General features: G+C 45.6%; 1 protein-coding gene across 1 annotated transcript in view; it reads left to right on the top strand.

Annotated features, from left to right (window-relative positions):
* The window catches only part of Pawr (pro-apoptotic WT1 regulator), a 78,788-nt gene that overhangs the window by 38,362 nt on the left and 22,978 nt on the right, over positions 1-17,448 (top strand). Inside the window, exon 3 of the mRNA XM_075954417.1 lies at positions 12,971-13,102. Coding sequence (XP_075810532.1) covers positions 12,971-13,102 — 132 coding nt within the window. The remainder of the gene's footprint in view (positions 1-12,970; positions 13,103-17,448) is intronic.

The following is a 17,448-nucleotide window of genomic DNA, read 5'->3' as shown; positions in this document are numbered from 1 at the left end:
GTCTGACTCGAGCTGAGAATAATAAAACTGTATGTTCTCCCTCATGCGGACCCTAGCTTATGAAGTACGTGTATGCATATAAATGAGTGTAAATATGGATAAAGCCTAAACCAGCAAGGAGTCAAGCCACAGGCGGGGATCAGAGGGCCAGGGCTGGGTGAGGTGAGCACGGAGGAAAATCTACTAAACATATTTTTTAAAAAAAAAAAATATCTTGTACGATAATATAAAAATTAAACAAATCCAAATCTACAAACTCCATTTTTTATTCTGAGGCAAAGTTTGTGAGTTGCCCAGGCTGATGGGAATGAACTCTAGTCCCGGGAGGGCTTGAACTCGGGATGCTCCTGCCTCAGACTCTCCTCCAGCTAAGACTGCGAAGGGTGAGCCCGCAGACCCAGCTGGTAGGGCGTTTGTGATTTGCCTTTGTGGTTCCATGTATCTAGTACTTCGGCTTGAAGCCTAGTTATGTATGTCCTATTAAATCCAGCTGTCAATTTGTTGTCGGGGGTTTCTGTCCTGCCCGGTTCCCACAGTCGTTAAGTCCCAAAGAATCGCACAGAGGTCTACATTAGTTATAAACTGATTGGCCTAGTAGCTCAGACTTCTTATTAACTCTTATATTATTCTTGTCTATGCTAGCCACGTGGCTTGGTACCTTATTCGGCGATGTAGTCACATCTTGCTTCTTCTGTGGATGGATCACTCACGACTGCAGACTGCAGAATCCTCTTCCCAGAATTCTCCTGTTCTCTTTGCCCCGCCTCTACTTCCTACCTGGCTACTGGCCAATCAGCATTGTATTAAAAATGATACAAGTGATTAAGATGAAAGACCATTGTCCCACAGTATCAGTTGAATGAATAATAGACCTGAATTCTTTTCATTCTTCTTCAAAAATATTTTTATTACATACTCAATCAACCAGAATCTCTTTGTGGCATTATTCAACTTCTTAATCCTAGAAATCAGATTGGAACTTCTATCTTCATTTTCTGTTTGACAATAATTTGGAAGAGGGTTTTTTTCATTCGTAAATAAATTTGCTTTTAGCTGGGCGGTGGTGGTGGCGCACGCCTTTAATCCCAGCACTCATGATGCAGAGGCAGGAGGATCTCTGAGTTCGAGGCCAGCCTGGTCTACAGAGCAAGTTCCAGGACAGCTTGGGCTACACAGAGAAACCGTGCCTCAGGAAATTCAAAGGAAAAAAAAATATGAAAAGAAAAAAAAGAAGTTGGTTTTTTTAAGACAAGGTGCTTAGACTTTTTCCTACAAAAGCAATTTGAGAAGCCTTTGAATTATTGCACCTCTGTGCCAGATTGAGAACCTCCGTCTTTTATTTCAGGACTGTTGGCCCTGGGACAAGTGGACTTGTTGGTTTACAATCTAAAGGAGTTTCATTTTGAGACCACACAGAGTTTTGTTTTTAATATTTTAAAGTGAGCATATTTTTACTAGCAAAAGAAAACCAGTAGTAACCCTATCTTTGCACATAGCCCTCTGCCCTCCTCCTCTCCTGCTCCCCCCCTCCTCTGCTGTCTTTAACCTCAAGTAATAGTTTTTGTTTTTTTTTTTAAACATTCTAAAGAAAGGTGTTATTTAACTACTGGTTATTTGATAAAGGCAGCAGGGAAGCAAGTGAGGTATGAAGCCATGCAGCGTGTTACCCAAGTCCCATTTAAACCTCCCATTGAGTGATTTGAAATGGAAGGCCCAGTTGTGAACACTGAGGGAAGGTATGTAAATGAATGCTTCGTGCTTGCAATTGTTAGGCGTATAATTTGATCTGAACAGTGTAATGCGAAAGGCATATTATTATCATTCTTTAAAAGGCTTGGCAAAGAATGCTATGCAACAGTATATTCCATGAACTGTTAAAATGAAGACAAATTGGCTCAACTTTCTGAAGACATTTTGGTCTCTCTCTCTCTCTCTCTCTCTCTCTCTCTCTCTCTCTCTCTCTCTTTCTCTCTCTCTCTCTCTCTCATAAAAGTCTTATTTTTGTCCTTCCAAAGTGACATCAAGAACTGTGGGTCCTTGTGAGACAGACTAAAACCCGATGATAATGGGAGTTTGGCCCTTTAGACAAATCTGAAATTTCAGTTACCAAGAGGAGAAACCACATAGTGAGTGTGTTTGCATCGAAGGACTGTTTTCCTCCTGAATGACTGTTGCGTTTCAATGCCTGGCTGGACACGCGAGTCAGGAGACCTGTTGCCCTCGCAGTTGCTCCAGACTGGAGTGAGTGTGTTGAGAAGGAAAGACCAGCCCTGGTCTGCTAAAACTGCCGCTCAATCCAGTGTCCATGAGAGCAGCAATTGCACGTTGCTATAGACTGAGTTTTGTACCCCTGGATTGATATGGCCTAAGTACTGAGAGAAGGGGCAGACGGGGGCGGGAGGGGGGAATATGTATCCCAAAGATGCACGCGCTCAATGACAGGACCGTGCCAGCTGCAGGGAGCCGTCTGCACGCCACGGGGAGAGTTCTGAGGGGAGCTCACACCTTCTTGTGCTTTCATCTTGGGCTTGCAGCTTCCAGAACTGCAAGAAAATAATTTCTGTGGTTTACCTCACACCTGTGGTATTTTGTTTTGGCGGTACTGGGAACGCTATTGCCCGTGTTCCATTGTGCTCGTGACTGGGAAGGCCATCTCTCCTATTGAACATCTCTGCAGCCACGAGACCTCAGTTTTAAATTGTTTGTTCATGAGGGGGTCTTGGTGTGCATCCTAAGCTGACATCTGACTTGCGCTGCTTTGTAGCCTGGGCTAGCCTTGAACTCCGTGTGCCTCCTGGTTTTGCTTCCCCGTACAATGCTGGGATATAGGTGTAGGACGCCATGCATGCCTTGTTTATTAATTATGCTGTTTCAGTTCTTGATTCCTTCCGTATTATATATGGATTTTTAACAATGGCAGCAGATTGCAAGAGTCATGCCTTATCTTACACCGCGGTCTAAGTGACGGCTGTCTTATACCTTAGTTGCGTTTTTCTTCACGTTCTCCATAATGGCATATTATATACAACACCTGCCGTGTTTGCGACTGCCCCGGTTGGGAACAAGCCTGGTATCAGAAAGCAGTAAACACAGTTTAGTCTAGTAAGTGCCGGTTCCAGCCAGGTTACTCTGCATTTAAGTCACAGTCCCATTGCTTATTAGTGACGTGACTCAGGCCTGTCCCGTAGCTCCCTCCAGGTCTGTGCAGAAGGGTAATCTGGGGCTGGGTGATTGAGAGTTACGCCCCGAAAGCCCCTGCAAACACCGTGCTGCATCTAGATGACATAACTCATACTTGATTGTTCTTCTTCCTCTATGTTAGCTACTTTGAATAATGTTTCTCTAAAAAATTATTTTCTTTTAATTATCAGGTAACGCTTCCAAAGGCTCATCTTTATGCTCATCGATGGTATAGTTCTCAACCATAGTCAGGTGGCTGTTAATACAGAGATTCAGAACCAGCTAAAGTACAGAGGTTAAGAGACAATGGGGCGCGTAGCTCTGAAAGGGACATCGGCATCTTACTCTTCCACACAAGGGCTAGGGGTCATGGAGGAGAAGAGGGTGGACAGATGGATGAGACAGACAGACAGCAGAGGACATCTGCACAGCAGTTTTCTGGACCGGACAGTTGCACACATGAGCTGACCGACGGTAGTTGTCGCTGCCAGATCAAGACAGACACAAGTTCCAGCCAGTCAAAATGCATAGATGGGGGTGGGGCTCTCACAGAGCCCCTCAAGCTCTTGACAGTTGGCTGCTGCAGGGGGTGGGGGGTGGGGCTAACATTTTCTTCACACGTGGTCCCTGAGTGGCTGCCCCTGTTCCCGTGAATACGTGCTGTTTGGGAGGGACAGTAGGTGGGGTTGGAGGGTGGGGCGTGGAGGTGGCTTGGCCCAAAACCCATTATATTCATGGATGAAATTCTCAAACAGTAAAGCTTTATCAGTTAATTTCCTCCCTTAAGAATGAAGGGCGCACAGAGAGTTACGGGATAAAGATGAGCTGAAGACCCAGCATTAAATGATGGGTATGTTGTATACGACTTAGAGAAAATCGGGCTGAAGCTTCCCATTTCTTTTCCTTTAGTGTCTAGTCACTTCCCGTGTAATAGGACACGGTGTAGTTTGATCTGACATCACCCTCTCGGATGGGCCTGCAGACCCAGCACGCATCCAAGGTCCCCTAGGCCAACCCTCCCTGGGCTTTATGCTCATCCCTGTACTTCTAGGATTCTCTCTCTTTTATACTCAGTCAGAGGGCCGCGTATCCAAAGAAGGCAGCTGGAGAGGCACGTTCTCTGTGGTTCAGTTCTTGGTCTCAGCATGGGTCTAAAGTCTGGGACAGGGAAAAAAGATTCAGTAAATGTAGCCGCGTCTTTGCATCTGCCGAAAAGCGAGGATTGAGAACATAGTTTCTTCTCCTGTTACAAAAGACGGAGAAACGCAGCTTTAGGGAGAAACCGTTCGTTTGGTTCACGACTCCAGGTTCCATTCCACTATGGTGGGGAAGTCACGGCGGCTGGAGCTTGCGAGAACTGGCCACGTTCCGTCATCAGTCAAGAGCAGAGGACCCCGAGTGAATGCCTGCCTGTGCTCAGCTTGCTCTCGCCGCTCTGAAACAGTCCAGGATCTGCAGCGTGGGTCTCCCCACTCTAATAAAAATGATCCTCCACTGGAGTATCCTCAGCCCAACCTAATCTCCAATGCCTTGATTCTGGATTGTGTGAAGTTGACAGTTTGGAACTCTCAGCCAGACTATGTTTCATTCTATAGAAACGAGCGAGGGGAACTGTGAAGTATTCGTAGATTATTACGTTGTTCATTCATTCGCCTAATACCGCCGATGTACCTTTTAGGCTGTAGCCTCTCTGCTAAGTGCAGGTTTACACTCTCCGCCAGTTGTGGTTTAAACTAAGTAGAAGTACATGTTGGGATGAATGACCGCTTTGATGAGGTCCACTCATCTTCAGATGAACATGCGGAAGGACCTTGAGAAGAGGTTTAGACAGGGAACGCTCCTCGGGGGAGTAAGTGGAGAAAGGCGGAGGAGAAGCCGCATAAACCCCAAACTCCAAAGGGCAGAGATTTGTGCTGTGCCAGCAGGGTCCCTTCCCTGTGACCATCTTTCCTGAGTAATACTTACCAAATGATGGTGTTCTCTCAATAACTCTGCCCAGAGGAGCCAGAAGCCATTTGGTTTTGTTTCCAGAAGCATCCGTGTGACGGCAGAGTGATGGCTAAGCTCCCATGGATTCTGTGCCGTCATTCCTCCTGCCCAAGTATGTATACAAATTATCCTGCCAGTGGGTTTTCCACATATTTTTGAATCCTCAGCAAAACATATGGGCTTGGAGAAATCTCAGCATGTGGCTCTCTGCCTTCAGTGCTAGCGGCTTAACCTTCTCTGTCCTCCACAAGGGCAATTCTCAGTGTTTTCCCCAATGTTCCCACCCAAGCTGAGGAGCCGGGGCTTCTGTAAAGTATCCCGGCTCCTGCAGCTGGTTTTTAAGCTCCGTCTTGACTTAGATCTGATCGCATCCAGCCGGTGTGGTGGCGTGTGACTCGGCGGTGAGTCACAGTGCCGGCTTCCACTCTGAGACGCGTGATGCTGGGCGTGCCCTTTCTGCACACCCCTGCTGTGTGCGACAAGCCGCAGGTCCCATGTGTCCTGAGAGGCCTCAGTGAAATTGCCCAGGGGAACGCTGACAGAGGTTCAGAAGGCCTTTCTTTGTACAGAAGGGTTTTGTTTTATATTCTGAGGCAGAAGGGGAGAATAATAAGCAAACATTTTATAGTAAAGTCATGTAAGTTTTTAACACTAAGATCTTGGGAAATATTAAATTGAGGGAATATTCATTCTTATTTATTATAGTGGTTCCTGTTTCTTTAGGTATTGCTGAGTATGGACCAAAGGACCCTAACTCAACCTTGGGTCTGAGGATTAAATTGTTTGATAATACGGAAGGAAGGCGGGTTGTGGAGGGTATGGGCAGCTGAATGGGACATGCGGTATGCTGTCTGCTCTCAGCTTGTTGCGGGGCTCTCAAAAGCCAACCCTGGGGATATTGTGAGACCCTGCGTCGAGGGGCAAAACTGTCAAAAATGAAGAAATTGAAAAATTGTAATTAGGTTTTGTGTTTGTGTGTGGACAGTGTTGTGTGAGTGTGTGGAGATGAGAAGTCTAGGTTGGGGCGTCTTCCTGTCGCTTTCTGCCTTATTTTTTGAGACGGGCTTCAGTTCTTCTGACTGAACCTAGAGTTCCTTTAATTTGGTTGGACTGTCCAGAAAGCTGGCGGGATCCTCCAGCTCTCCCCACCCCCACCCCGCACACCAGCATTGATTTGCGGGTGTGTGCCTCCACAGCCAGATTTTATGTTGGTGCCGGGGGCCCAAACCCAGGCTCCTGTGCTTGTTCAGCAAGCGCTGAATCCACTGAGCCATCGCTCTCAGAATCTAAATCTACCGAGCCATCGCTCTCAGAATCTGGCACCGTAGGACCGGTTTCCTCTCAGTGAGTCAATGTGGAGTTCCTCCCCTGTGAAGAACTGCACATTTGTGGGTTGATTTAACAGAGAGGTAAGGTGTGATTTCCAGTTGAAACACATTGACCACGAGTCTAGAAATTGACGCTCGTACTAACTAGTATTGCTGTTGCCATGTTGATGTGCACAACAGTGTTCTTGGCGGTTACAGTAATCACACTGATGGAGAGCTGTGTGTCTGTCATGCTGGATGCCCCCTAGGGACGCTTTCATTTACTCATTACAAGTACTGGGGACAGCTGGTGCTGTTTCCATTTAAGAGGTGAGGGAAACTGAAGCATTGGGTAATTGAGTGTCCAAGCTGCTAGAAAGTTCAAGATAAACTGTCAGGGTCTAGATTTCATCCACTGGATTAACCAAAGAAAGGCTGTGTGTACTGGACTAGTTTGGACGTTGAGAGCTAAATGCATCTTTTAGGGCCTTGGCGCTCTTTGATGGCTTCGAGCGTTGCTGCTTTGGGAGCGGAGCTATCCTTGTGAGAGCCTGACGCTGGCTTTCCACGGCGCTTGTTTAAAAGCCGCCATAGCTGGGTCTAAGTCGGAGTGGCCGCTACACGTTGCATTGTTTGTTCATTTCTTCTTCAGATGTCTCTTACCGTGAGCTAGTGCTCACTGTGTTTTCCTCTGCACAGTGTGACTCATGGTGAGGAATTTTTAGGCTGTAAATACCCAGGCTTACTTACCTCCCAACTGGAAAGCCCTGAGACAAAGCTGTTCAGGTTGGAATGTTGCTGTGGGCAATAACATAGGCGTACGAAGTATGCAACACCGAGGAGAGAGGGTTTTCACCTAAAATGAGTCTTGTTCTACAATCTTGACCGCGTTTAGTAACTTAGAAGGAGGAAGACATGCCAGTCGGCGAAAGAATCAGATGTTGCCGGAAAATGCCATTAGCAAAAACATGTTCAAATGTAATTGCATAGTTAATACCTTGCCTGTTGGGACTTGCTGCCGAGTAACCTGTCTGAGCAGTGGAAAGATAGGCAGTGACCTTCCTCCACATTCGTTCCTAAAACAAGGCAGTCTGGCCTGACGGAGCATGTCTGAGATACCAGCACTCGGGAGGCTGAAGCAGGAGGCTTGCAAAAACTCAAGGCTAGCCGGAGCTAGCAAGGCCCTAAATAAATAAATAAATAAATAAATGGGTGAGTAAATAAGCAAGCTTGCTGAAAATATGAATCTGGATCACTTTCAAAGGAGATTAGCACTAATGTAATTACAGTTAGTACCAGCTAATTAGAAACACTAAAGATTAGTGCCCTTGAAGTCTTAGGGTCGTCCTTCCTGGCCCAGGCCTTCGGGACTTGTTTGGAAATTCCTCCGCGTTTTTATTTAGTTTTTTTTTTTTCATGTTTCTTCTAGGATTTATCCTAAGCTTCCTGTGTATGTTTGTTCTCCTTATTCATTTTTCTGCTCCTCACAGAAGGGTGTAGTCATCGCAAACAATGGAGACTACAGCCAGGGCTGTATTGTCCGGGTCAATCTGGATTCTTCTTGAGCGCTTTAGTCCAAGGCGTTTCATCTGCCCTATGTCCTTCGGGTCCCTTTGCTTACTTTATTGCAAGTTCTCAACCGTGGTCCTCGTTCCCCTGTTGTTGAACTTTACTCTTAACACTAGTGAGAGTAGGCGTTGTCTCTCTCATTACTGGTGTGTTTCTCCATGTTTCTCTCCTCTGTCCAGTGAGCATCTGTGTTTGCTCTCACTCTACCCAGAACCCATGTGATCTTTGATCTTCTTACTTTCAATTCACTGCTAACCCGTATAATCACAACCCCCTTTTGTAGCTGCTGACGGTCCCCATTTTACAAGCTTACACCCTAATGAGGATGGCCCCAGATTTTCTCTGAGTAATTTATTCGTTAACTGAAAGATACCAAGGAATTCAAATGGGAAAAATAAGTTGGCTAGCGATGAGGAAGATTTAGCGGTGAAGCATAAAAAGTGGAACTGGCAGGTGCTCGTAGATGTTGTGAACCCACAATGGTGAAAGCGGTGTCCCCTGTACATTGCTGTAGAGAGACCAGTGAGACCGAATAGAAAGTGAAAAATATACGCGTGTAAAAATACGTGATAAAGATGGATATTTTTTTCCCTTCGAGACAGGGTCTCACTATGTAGCTCTGACTGTCCTAGAACTCCCTGTGTAGACCAGGAGGGCCTTGCACTTACAGAGATCCACCTGCCTCTGGCTCCCGGGTGCTGGGATTAAAGGTGTGTGTCACTGCATCCCACTTGGCGGTACCGTTTTGAGTTGAGGGTAAAGAGATGAACGGAGATCCTTTGGGTGAACTTGAGGCATGCTGGGCTTTTGTGGGCACCATTGCTCCCACAACCTCCCATCAGTACCACAGCTTTGGATTGTTCATGACAAAACAGTTATTATTGGGGGGGGGGAGGAAACCAATATATTCCAAGATCGTTATATAATAAATTTAATTTCATGAATGTGGTAGCAGAAATTAGGAAACGCGTGGTTGATTGGATCTTTAAGTTGGAAACGGTGGCATAAAACCATAGGAGAAAATGACAGTTAACAACGCAATGGTATCTTCACATCATACAAAGAGCCTCTTCGATGCCCAGAATATGAGTAATAGTCGAGAGGATATTGGCTAAGAAAATCAAGATATATAAAGAGATTTCCTAAAGCAAATAAAATGGTGATAAAACTTTGCCCTGCTAAGTGAGGTTCATTGAGACCATTATTTCCCTAAAGTGTTTAGAGAAGGTAAAATAGTAGCTGTGGTCATCGTCATGGTCATCGTCATGGTCATCGTCATCTCCCTGTCAGGTAATCTTCTGTAAGATTTCTGGGATGGAAATTGGGGCCATATTTAAAGAGCGATGGAACTTGCAGATACATCCAAATATTGAGAGGAGGGGCTAGTTAGCTACACAGACAGACAGGAGTGGACAAATTGTAGCCGCAGTCTGTGCAGTGCACTGGTTAGGCTCTGTGCTGCACATGATGAGACCACATTAGCACATTGCCAAGCGGGGCTCCCCTCGCCTGCCTCGAGAGGACGCTGTGGGAAGGCTTGCATCACGTGAACCGCAGTGGAAGTTTTTATTTTCTTTCTCATCTCTGGTGTTCAAGGGTTTTTATAATGTGGGTTGATTGACTAAGTTATTAGGGGAGGTGTCACCTTGTTGTTTAAAAGCTACCCAACTCAAGGTTATTATTTTTGTTCAAACGCGCTATAGAGCGTTCTTATGGTTGGATATTGCTGTTTGGGTGGCTTTCAGGACTTTAGCCCTGAGATCTGGTAACAGGACAGTGAACGGCGCTGAAGTATTTATTTGTCATGGAATCGTGAGATGTCAGTGGTCGAGACGGTTGGTTTAAAAATGGAGAAGAGTGAAGTTTTGTTTATATTCATGTACACGGTGGTGTGGGGGTGTGCACAGTGGCCCAGAAGAGGACCTCACATGGGTCACCTCTGCCCTTCTCCACTGTTTTATCTTGAGACAATGTTCCTCGCTGACCCCAAAGCTAGGCTGGCAGCCAGCGAGCCCCAGCACCCCTCATGTCTCCGACCCCTCACAATGCTGGGGCTACCAGTGCTCATATGACTATAGCTGACTTTGTAGATGGGTGCTGGAGACTTGAACTCAAGCCCCCACCACTTATATAGCGTGCACCCTTGCCCACCGAACATCCTCCCAGGCCCAATTAAGATTTCCGTTTTTCAGATCCTTTGTCTCAAGTAAATAGAACAGCTTAAAAATTTTTAGAATATCTGTAGACAGCAGATCTGGACTGGTTGCCAACCGGTTCTAAAGAGTTTGTAAAGAATCACATAATCAATCCCTTTTGAAAGCTGCCTACAAGGTGGGGGTGCAGTCTCCTACGGAGATGCCAAGTGTGGAAGACTAGGTGCCCGGCAGCAGGGAAAAGGATGCTCTGTGGAAAGATGCGCAGAGTTCTGATGGGGTAGCTTTGGCTTCGCGGTGTGACTCGCCCTGGTGATTCATTATTAAGCACGTACTGGATGCTTCACTTTAGATTTTAATTTGATAGCGGTGGGGCAGTCTGCAGTTATTAAGGGGGCAGCAGAGGAAGGGGGAAGGCGCCGAGTCTCAGAAAATAAGCATGAACAAATGAACACCCAGTGTTCAGAGAGGCCATGGCCACCTGCCTCAACTTTGGCTTTTTACCTGTACACACCTGTGATTTAGAATTCTGACTTTGAGCTCCCGATAATAAGCTTGGGAGCTTTTGCTGTCATTGCTAACAGAGCGGAAGATCACAGATGGGATTACTTATTCCTGGAACTTGCTCTGCAGACCAGGCTGGTTTCAAACTCACAGAGATCCACCTGCCTCTGCCTCCCGAATGTGGGTCCTGAGTGCTGGGATAAAGGCATGCCCCATCATGCCTGGCCTTCTCCCTGAATCTTTTACTGTTTCTTTTAAATACTTTATTTATTCTTATTTTATGTGCATTGGTGTTTTGCCTGCATACATGTCTGTGTGAGGATGCCAGGTCCCCTGGAACTGCACCTACAGACAGTTGTGAGCTGCCATGTGGGGGCTGGGAATCGAACCTGGGTCCTCTGAAAGAACAGCTGAGCTATGTCACCAGCCTGAATCTTTTACTCTTGCTTGCTAGCCTCCTCCGTGCACTGAAGTGTTGGTATTGTTTCAGTGTGCATTGCTGTTGTGTTGGGCAGATATTATTCCTCATGTTTATCAAAAAGAAGTCTTTGGGAACTTTAATAAATCATATAAAATGGTGATAGTTGCTTCCTTCCCGACCCTTGAGTGAATCCTATAGTCATCTGAGCTGTTTTGTTACCCAGTGCTCTTCCAGAACATGGTAGATGACATCACTCTCTTGAGTCTGATTTTACTCTTGAATGTTGTTGGTATTTTGTCATTAGCTCTGATAGTCTCTGTTGGCTTAAGAAAGTCTTTACACACACACGCACGCACACACACACACACACACCCCACGCCTGTTTGGCCATGTATTGATGTTCAAGTCCTATAACAGCTTTCTGAACTTCTCAGATTATTTATTGTGTTTCTTGGAGATGAGAAGAATACGCCTTTCCAGTTCTTGCCTCAAGAGCTTGCACACTAACCTGTGGGTTCTAGCAGAGTCCAGCAGACTCCTGGCTTGGAGTCAAGAGGCAGACTCCCAGCAGTAAGAGTAGCACAGAATCATCATACTTTTCCTCACCCCAGTCTACTTTGTCTTTGAATTGCCCTTGACAAGCTAGCAGCTCCTTCTTCTTCACCACGTTCACTCTCCCCGGCTCCTAGTCGCTTTTCTTCGTTAGCACAGTGACCTGTTCTGATCCTGCAGGTAGATCCTGGTGTCTCCTGCCTTCCTGGGTTTTGGTCAGTGTCCTAATGCCTTTATGGGCAATGCCTATAGTCATAATTTTTTGGATCTCAGAGAGAAGCTACGTGGGTTAGCGTTTGGGTTAGATGTGTGCCCTGAGCAGCTCCTAGCCAATGCTGTAATAGCATAATGGGTAGGGATTTGTCTCAGTTTGGTTTCCTGGTGGCAGGTTTGGAGATAGATAATCGCTGCTGTGGACTCAGCTCCTAGTAACCCTCTAGTCAGCATCTTCAGTGCGCTGTTCTCATCCTCTGAATTCCCCTTTGTCCAGAAGTGTACTTCCAAATTACACTACCCTTGAAATTGCTAGGTGTTCCAGAGCCTTGGCTCCCACGTGAAAATACTCTTTTCTTTATGTCCCTATAGGCAGTGTGAAGGTAGAAAATGATCTTATCGCTAACACACACACACGCACACACGCACGCACGCACGCACGCACGCATACACACACACACACACACACGCATACACACACACACACACACACACACACACGCACGCACGCACGCATACACACACACACACACACACGCACGCACACGCCTTCCTTACTGAACTATAAATTCAATGCTTATAGTGTTACCCTCTGCTGAGTGTCGTGTTGAATGCATGGTAGAGAACGGACGAGCCGTCTCTTTGAGAAACTTGCCGCTGGTATTTAGAGCTTTATGTTGCCATGGGTGAGACTATAAATACGTTGGAATTTAGGAGACAATTTAATTTATAGGAATTGCTAGAAAGAAATCTCTTTCGTAGGAACGTAACTTGTGACTACATACAGATTTGCTTTTGCTTTTGTTTTGCTTGCTTGTTTGGTTTTTGTTTTTCAAGACAGGATTTCTCTGTGTAGTCCTGGCTGTTCTGGCACTCACTCTGGAGACCAGGCTGGCCTCAAACTCAGAATCTGCCTGCCTCTGCCTTTGAGTGCTAGGACTGAAGGCCAGCACCACCACCATTCAGCTTCATTCACATATATATATATATATATTTTTAATGCTTGTCATTGTGCTTTTAAATACTGGAAGGCATTCTGCTACTTGCATGGGCCATGAAATTGAGACTGTTCTTTCTCTCAGTGCTTAGATGAGTACGAAGACGACGAAGCCGGCCAGAAAGAGCGGAAACGAGAAGACGCCATCACGCAGCAGAACACCATTCAGAACGAAGCTGCGAGCCTCTTAGATCCAGGCACTTCCTACCTGTCCCAGGTGAGCGTTTAAAATGACCAGGAAGCTGCTGTTTCTTTGCACAACCATATTTAAACTGCTCTTAATAATTTTTCCAGTCCCATTTTGGTAGCCTCAGTCTGACTCCAGCATTTCCTGTGGGTTTAACCACCGATCTCTCTTCTATCCAGACTTACTGACTCGATCGTTGTCTGGCGCTAGGCTGACTTTTGGATCCTCCCGCGTTGAAGAAAAAATGTGACCTGGCTTCCCCAGTCATCTGTGTAGACATGATGCAGTGTTATGCAGAAAGCAGTACTGTGGATGGTGTCATGTTGAGAGTTCCCAGAAACACTTGCGTTTCTGTATAGTTTAAAATACGTTAGGTAATAAAACCTAATTCAGTTTCTCTTTAGTTGTTTACTCTAACGATGAAACAAATCACCTTGTAAAATAGTTTTGGGGTGCGTCTCGGGACCCAGAATCCACTGCCCTGTTGTGTCTGTCTCTCATCTCTAGAGTCAGTTATGTCAAGTGTGTTTTGAAATGTTATTGGTGTAATTCATCCTGGTCTTGTTCATTTTTGTGACGTTTTAAGTCTGCCTGCCTACCCTTCCACTCCCTCTCTTTCCCCACCTTTTCCTCCTCCTCCCTCTCTTTGCGCTCTCTCTCTCTCTCTCTCTCTCTCTCTCTCTCTCTCTCTCTCTCTCTCTCTCTCTCTCTCTCTCTCTCCCTCCCTCTCCCTCTCCCCTATTTCTCTCTCCATACCTGTGCATACATGCACAAGGCAGAAGGTATAACTCACCCCAGATGTCATTCTCCAGATACTGTCTGCTTCTTTTTGAGACAGGGACTTTCAGTGTCCTGGTACTTGCCACGTAGACGAGACTGGCTAGAGAGTCACCCTTAAAGATCCGCCTGTCTCTGCCTCCCTACACCTGGGATTATAAACATGAGCCACACACCCCAGCTTTTCTTCTTTAAAACAGGGTCTTACGACCTAGGCTGGTCTTGAACTTGCTGTGTATTCCCAGTGATCCTCCTGTCTCTGCCTTCCCAGGGCTGCTGTCAAGCAGTTTGCATCCCAAGGACACTACGTGTTTTCAGAGTTCCAGTCTGTTCTTCCCTCCCCTCCCCTCCTTTTTTGTCCCCTCCCCTTCCTTTCCCTTCTCCCTCTTGTCTCTAGAAACTTCAATATCTTGAGGCTGCTACTCGCAACCTTAATTGCAAGGATGACCTTGAACCTCGGTCTCCCTTCTCTGACCACAGAGTGCTAGGATTTCAGGTGTGGTCTATGAACCCTTTATGCTTGGTAGGCAAAGTCATCTCCCAAGTCAGCTACATCTCCAGCCCCTAGTCTTGATTTTCTAAATTTATTTTATTAACATACGACTTTAAAAGGCATTTTGTAGGACCGCACGCCTTTCTGGGCTTAACTGATGGAAAGATTAGAGACATACCTGCTTGCTATTTTTCATTGTTATGAAGACATTTGACAGAGCGGGATGACTATTTAGAAATGGTTGGGAACTACAGGTACAAGCTTCTCTTTCTTCCCTAAGGCTGAAGTTACTGACACAGAGACTCATAGAGTGACGGGGTTCCTCTTTGCCCCTCATCCCCCCCAAGTTGCTGCCACTGTTTGTAATAATCATCGTGGCTCTATGGAAAGCAGTGCCCTGTCTTAAAGCGAAACACACTACTTCTCTCAATTGGGCATAATCTAAGATACCTTTGGACTTTGTTTAGCAAAACTGAAATTCAGCCTGGTCCTCTTTTGGTGATGACCTCCACATGATGAAGGGTTAACTTACCGTGGCGGAGAAAATACGCCGTTGTCATTGAAAGTCTAGACCTGGGTTCAGTTCTTGCCCATCTCCTTACTCTGGACACTTGAAGAGCAAAGGCATGCTAACATAATATCAGGCAGTGTCTGCAGACATGGGGCTGATTTCTTTCAATAGAAAAAGGCTCTGTCGGCTGCAGGCTGGTTATTTCCAGGGTGTGCATACATGCTAGCATGGACGTCCAGCTCAGCCGAGCTGGCCCTCAAGAGTTCGCTGCCCTAATGCATCTGTCTTTCTTTAACTCTGAGCTCTTCCCAGGCCTGCTCTTCATTTTTCAATCTCTGTCTGTTTGTTTGTTTTATTAGTAACTGGGATTAAAGGTTGGTCACTTGCTGGTGACCTTGGCTTCAAATGTATTTTGCCAGGCTGTTTGCTTAGCATGAGAGTGAAGCTAAGTCTTCTCCGTGGGCCTCCCTAATTGCCTCATCAGAAGTGGCAGCGGGAATGGGAAATGCCCCGTCTACATCATTGACGTCTCTTTGAGTGTCAGTCTGCATTTGCAGGTCCCTGCTGCTCCTAAAGGATTAGCATTTACAACACCAGCATCGAGAGGGTTGGTGTGGGGAGGAAGGAGGGAGATGGGAACAGTCTTAGCATCGTTGTTTGTTTTATTTTAATAGGACCGAGAGAAAGGCTGCATCTTGGCATTGTCTACAGCTCTGAGCCACTCAAGGAGATAGGTCTTTTTTTTTATTATTATGTATACAATATTCTGTCTGTGTGTATGCCTTCAGGCCAGAAAAGGGCACCAGATCCCATTACAGATGGTTGTGAGCCACCATGTGGTTGCTGGGAATTGAACTCAGGACCTTTGGAAGAGCAGGCAATGCTCTTAACCATCTGATCCATCTCTCCAGCCCCAAGGAGATAGGTCTTTAGAAATGAAGACTACACATGCCAATCAGAGTTTGGCTTGATATTGTAGGAAGGCCGCTTATTGGTTTACTGATTAAATCACAGCTTGGCCAATTACTTAAGCGTATTGCTAGCTAGCTCTTACATCTAGAATTAACCCGTCTCCATTATTTTATATTTTACCATGAGGTTCGTGGCCTACTGGCAAGGTTTCCACATATCTGTCTCTGGCGGTGGATCCATGGCTTCTTCCGGACTCTGCCTTGTTCTTCCAGCATTCAGTTTAGTTTTCCCCTTCTACCCTATCAGGCCAAGCCAGTTTTTTTTTTTTTATTAACCAATGGTATTCACAGCATACAGAGGGGAATTCCATAGCAGCTTGACAGCATGCTTTGTGAGTGGTTAGGATAGTTTATTTCTGATTTAAATTTCTAATGTAATACCGACAATGGTAATAGAATGTGAAGAATCAAACACTTTCTTATTTTTAGCTATGGCTTCCTACAGCTTTTAAACGTGGTCAAGCCGGCTTTTTAAATGCTCTCTGAGTAAGTTAAATTTAGAAAATAATAAAACATAGAAAGAAATGGTGCATGGTGTGGTTAAGTTCCTTTATGTTTGCTATTTTCTATGAGTTACTGAATCTTACTCTTAATTTTTTGAAAGAGTATTATCATGTGACACAAAATTCAAAAGGTATAACTGTGTGATTAGAAGCTGTCAACTACCTGGCTGCCTTCCTGGTAGCTACTAGAATTTCTTTTCTATATATAACTTCAGAACTATCCAACAAAGGAAGCTACCTCTGTCTGTCCATCCATCTGTCCATCTATCTCTTTTTGGGTGCAAAGTGTTCTTCAAAAAAAAAAAAGGCATGTATGCTAAAGATTTCGTCCCATAAGCAGTGTTCAGTTATGACTTTGACTTCATCAAAGGATCAATCTATTGGTGATACATAATCGGATGGCGTTATGCAATATGGTTCCTAGTCCAAAAGGGGGGCCGTGTCCTCTCTTCAACCTTTATGAAGTAGGCGGTGGTGGCGCACGCCTTTAATCCCAGCACTCAGGAGGCAGAGGCCGGCATGTCTCTGTGAGTCCAAGGCCAGCCAGGTCTACAAAGAGCTAGTTCCAGGACAACTGGGGCTGTTAGATAGAAAAACCCTGTCTCAAAAGAGAGAGAGAGAGAGACAGAGACAGAGATTTGCCTGTTTGTCCTCAGTGGTATTTCCCTAAGTGGGCATTAGTAATTCTTACTCCAGAACAGTCTCAGCTTGCTTGCTGCAAAATCACAAGGTCATACAGAAAACATTTTCCTTCTAACACTGCTCCCTGAATACTTTGTTTTCCCGACAACAAAGCCTACTGAGTGACCACAGCGCTTCACTCATACCCAGGCCTCATTAAAGCTTTCCAGTGGCCCAAGGCAGAGCAGAGGAATGCAGCTCAGCGTCACGTGCTCCTGTCACTCTCTGTGACTGTCACTCAGTCTGAAAAGCGCTCCTTCGGCTTCCCGATCTTTCCCATCCTTAGCCTGTTAGAAGATTCTTAAGACCGCAGATGAATTGATGACATAAACCAACAAGTTGGGTTGTGTCATGTTTACTGATAGGAAACTCAAGTCTGTTAAAAAAAAAAATTAAAAAAGAAGAAGAAGCAGAGAAAGTTTCCTGCACCCAAACTGCTT

Source organism: Microtus pennsylvanicus, chromosome 20, assembly GCF_037038515.1.
Source record: "Microtus pennsylvanicus isolate mMicPen1 chromosome 20, mMicPen1.hap1, whole genome shotgun sequence".
Taxonomy (NCBI): Eukaryota; Metazoa; Chordata; class Mammalia; order Rodentia; family Cricetidae; genus Microtus; species Microtus pennsylvanicus.
The sequence above is the reverse complement of the archived record's forward strand: the minus strand, read 5'-3'. Positions and strand labels throughout refer to the sequence as shown.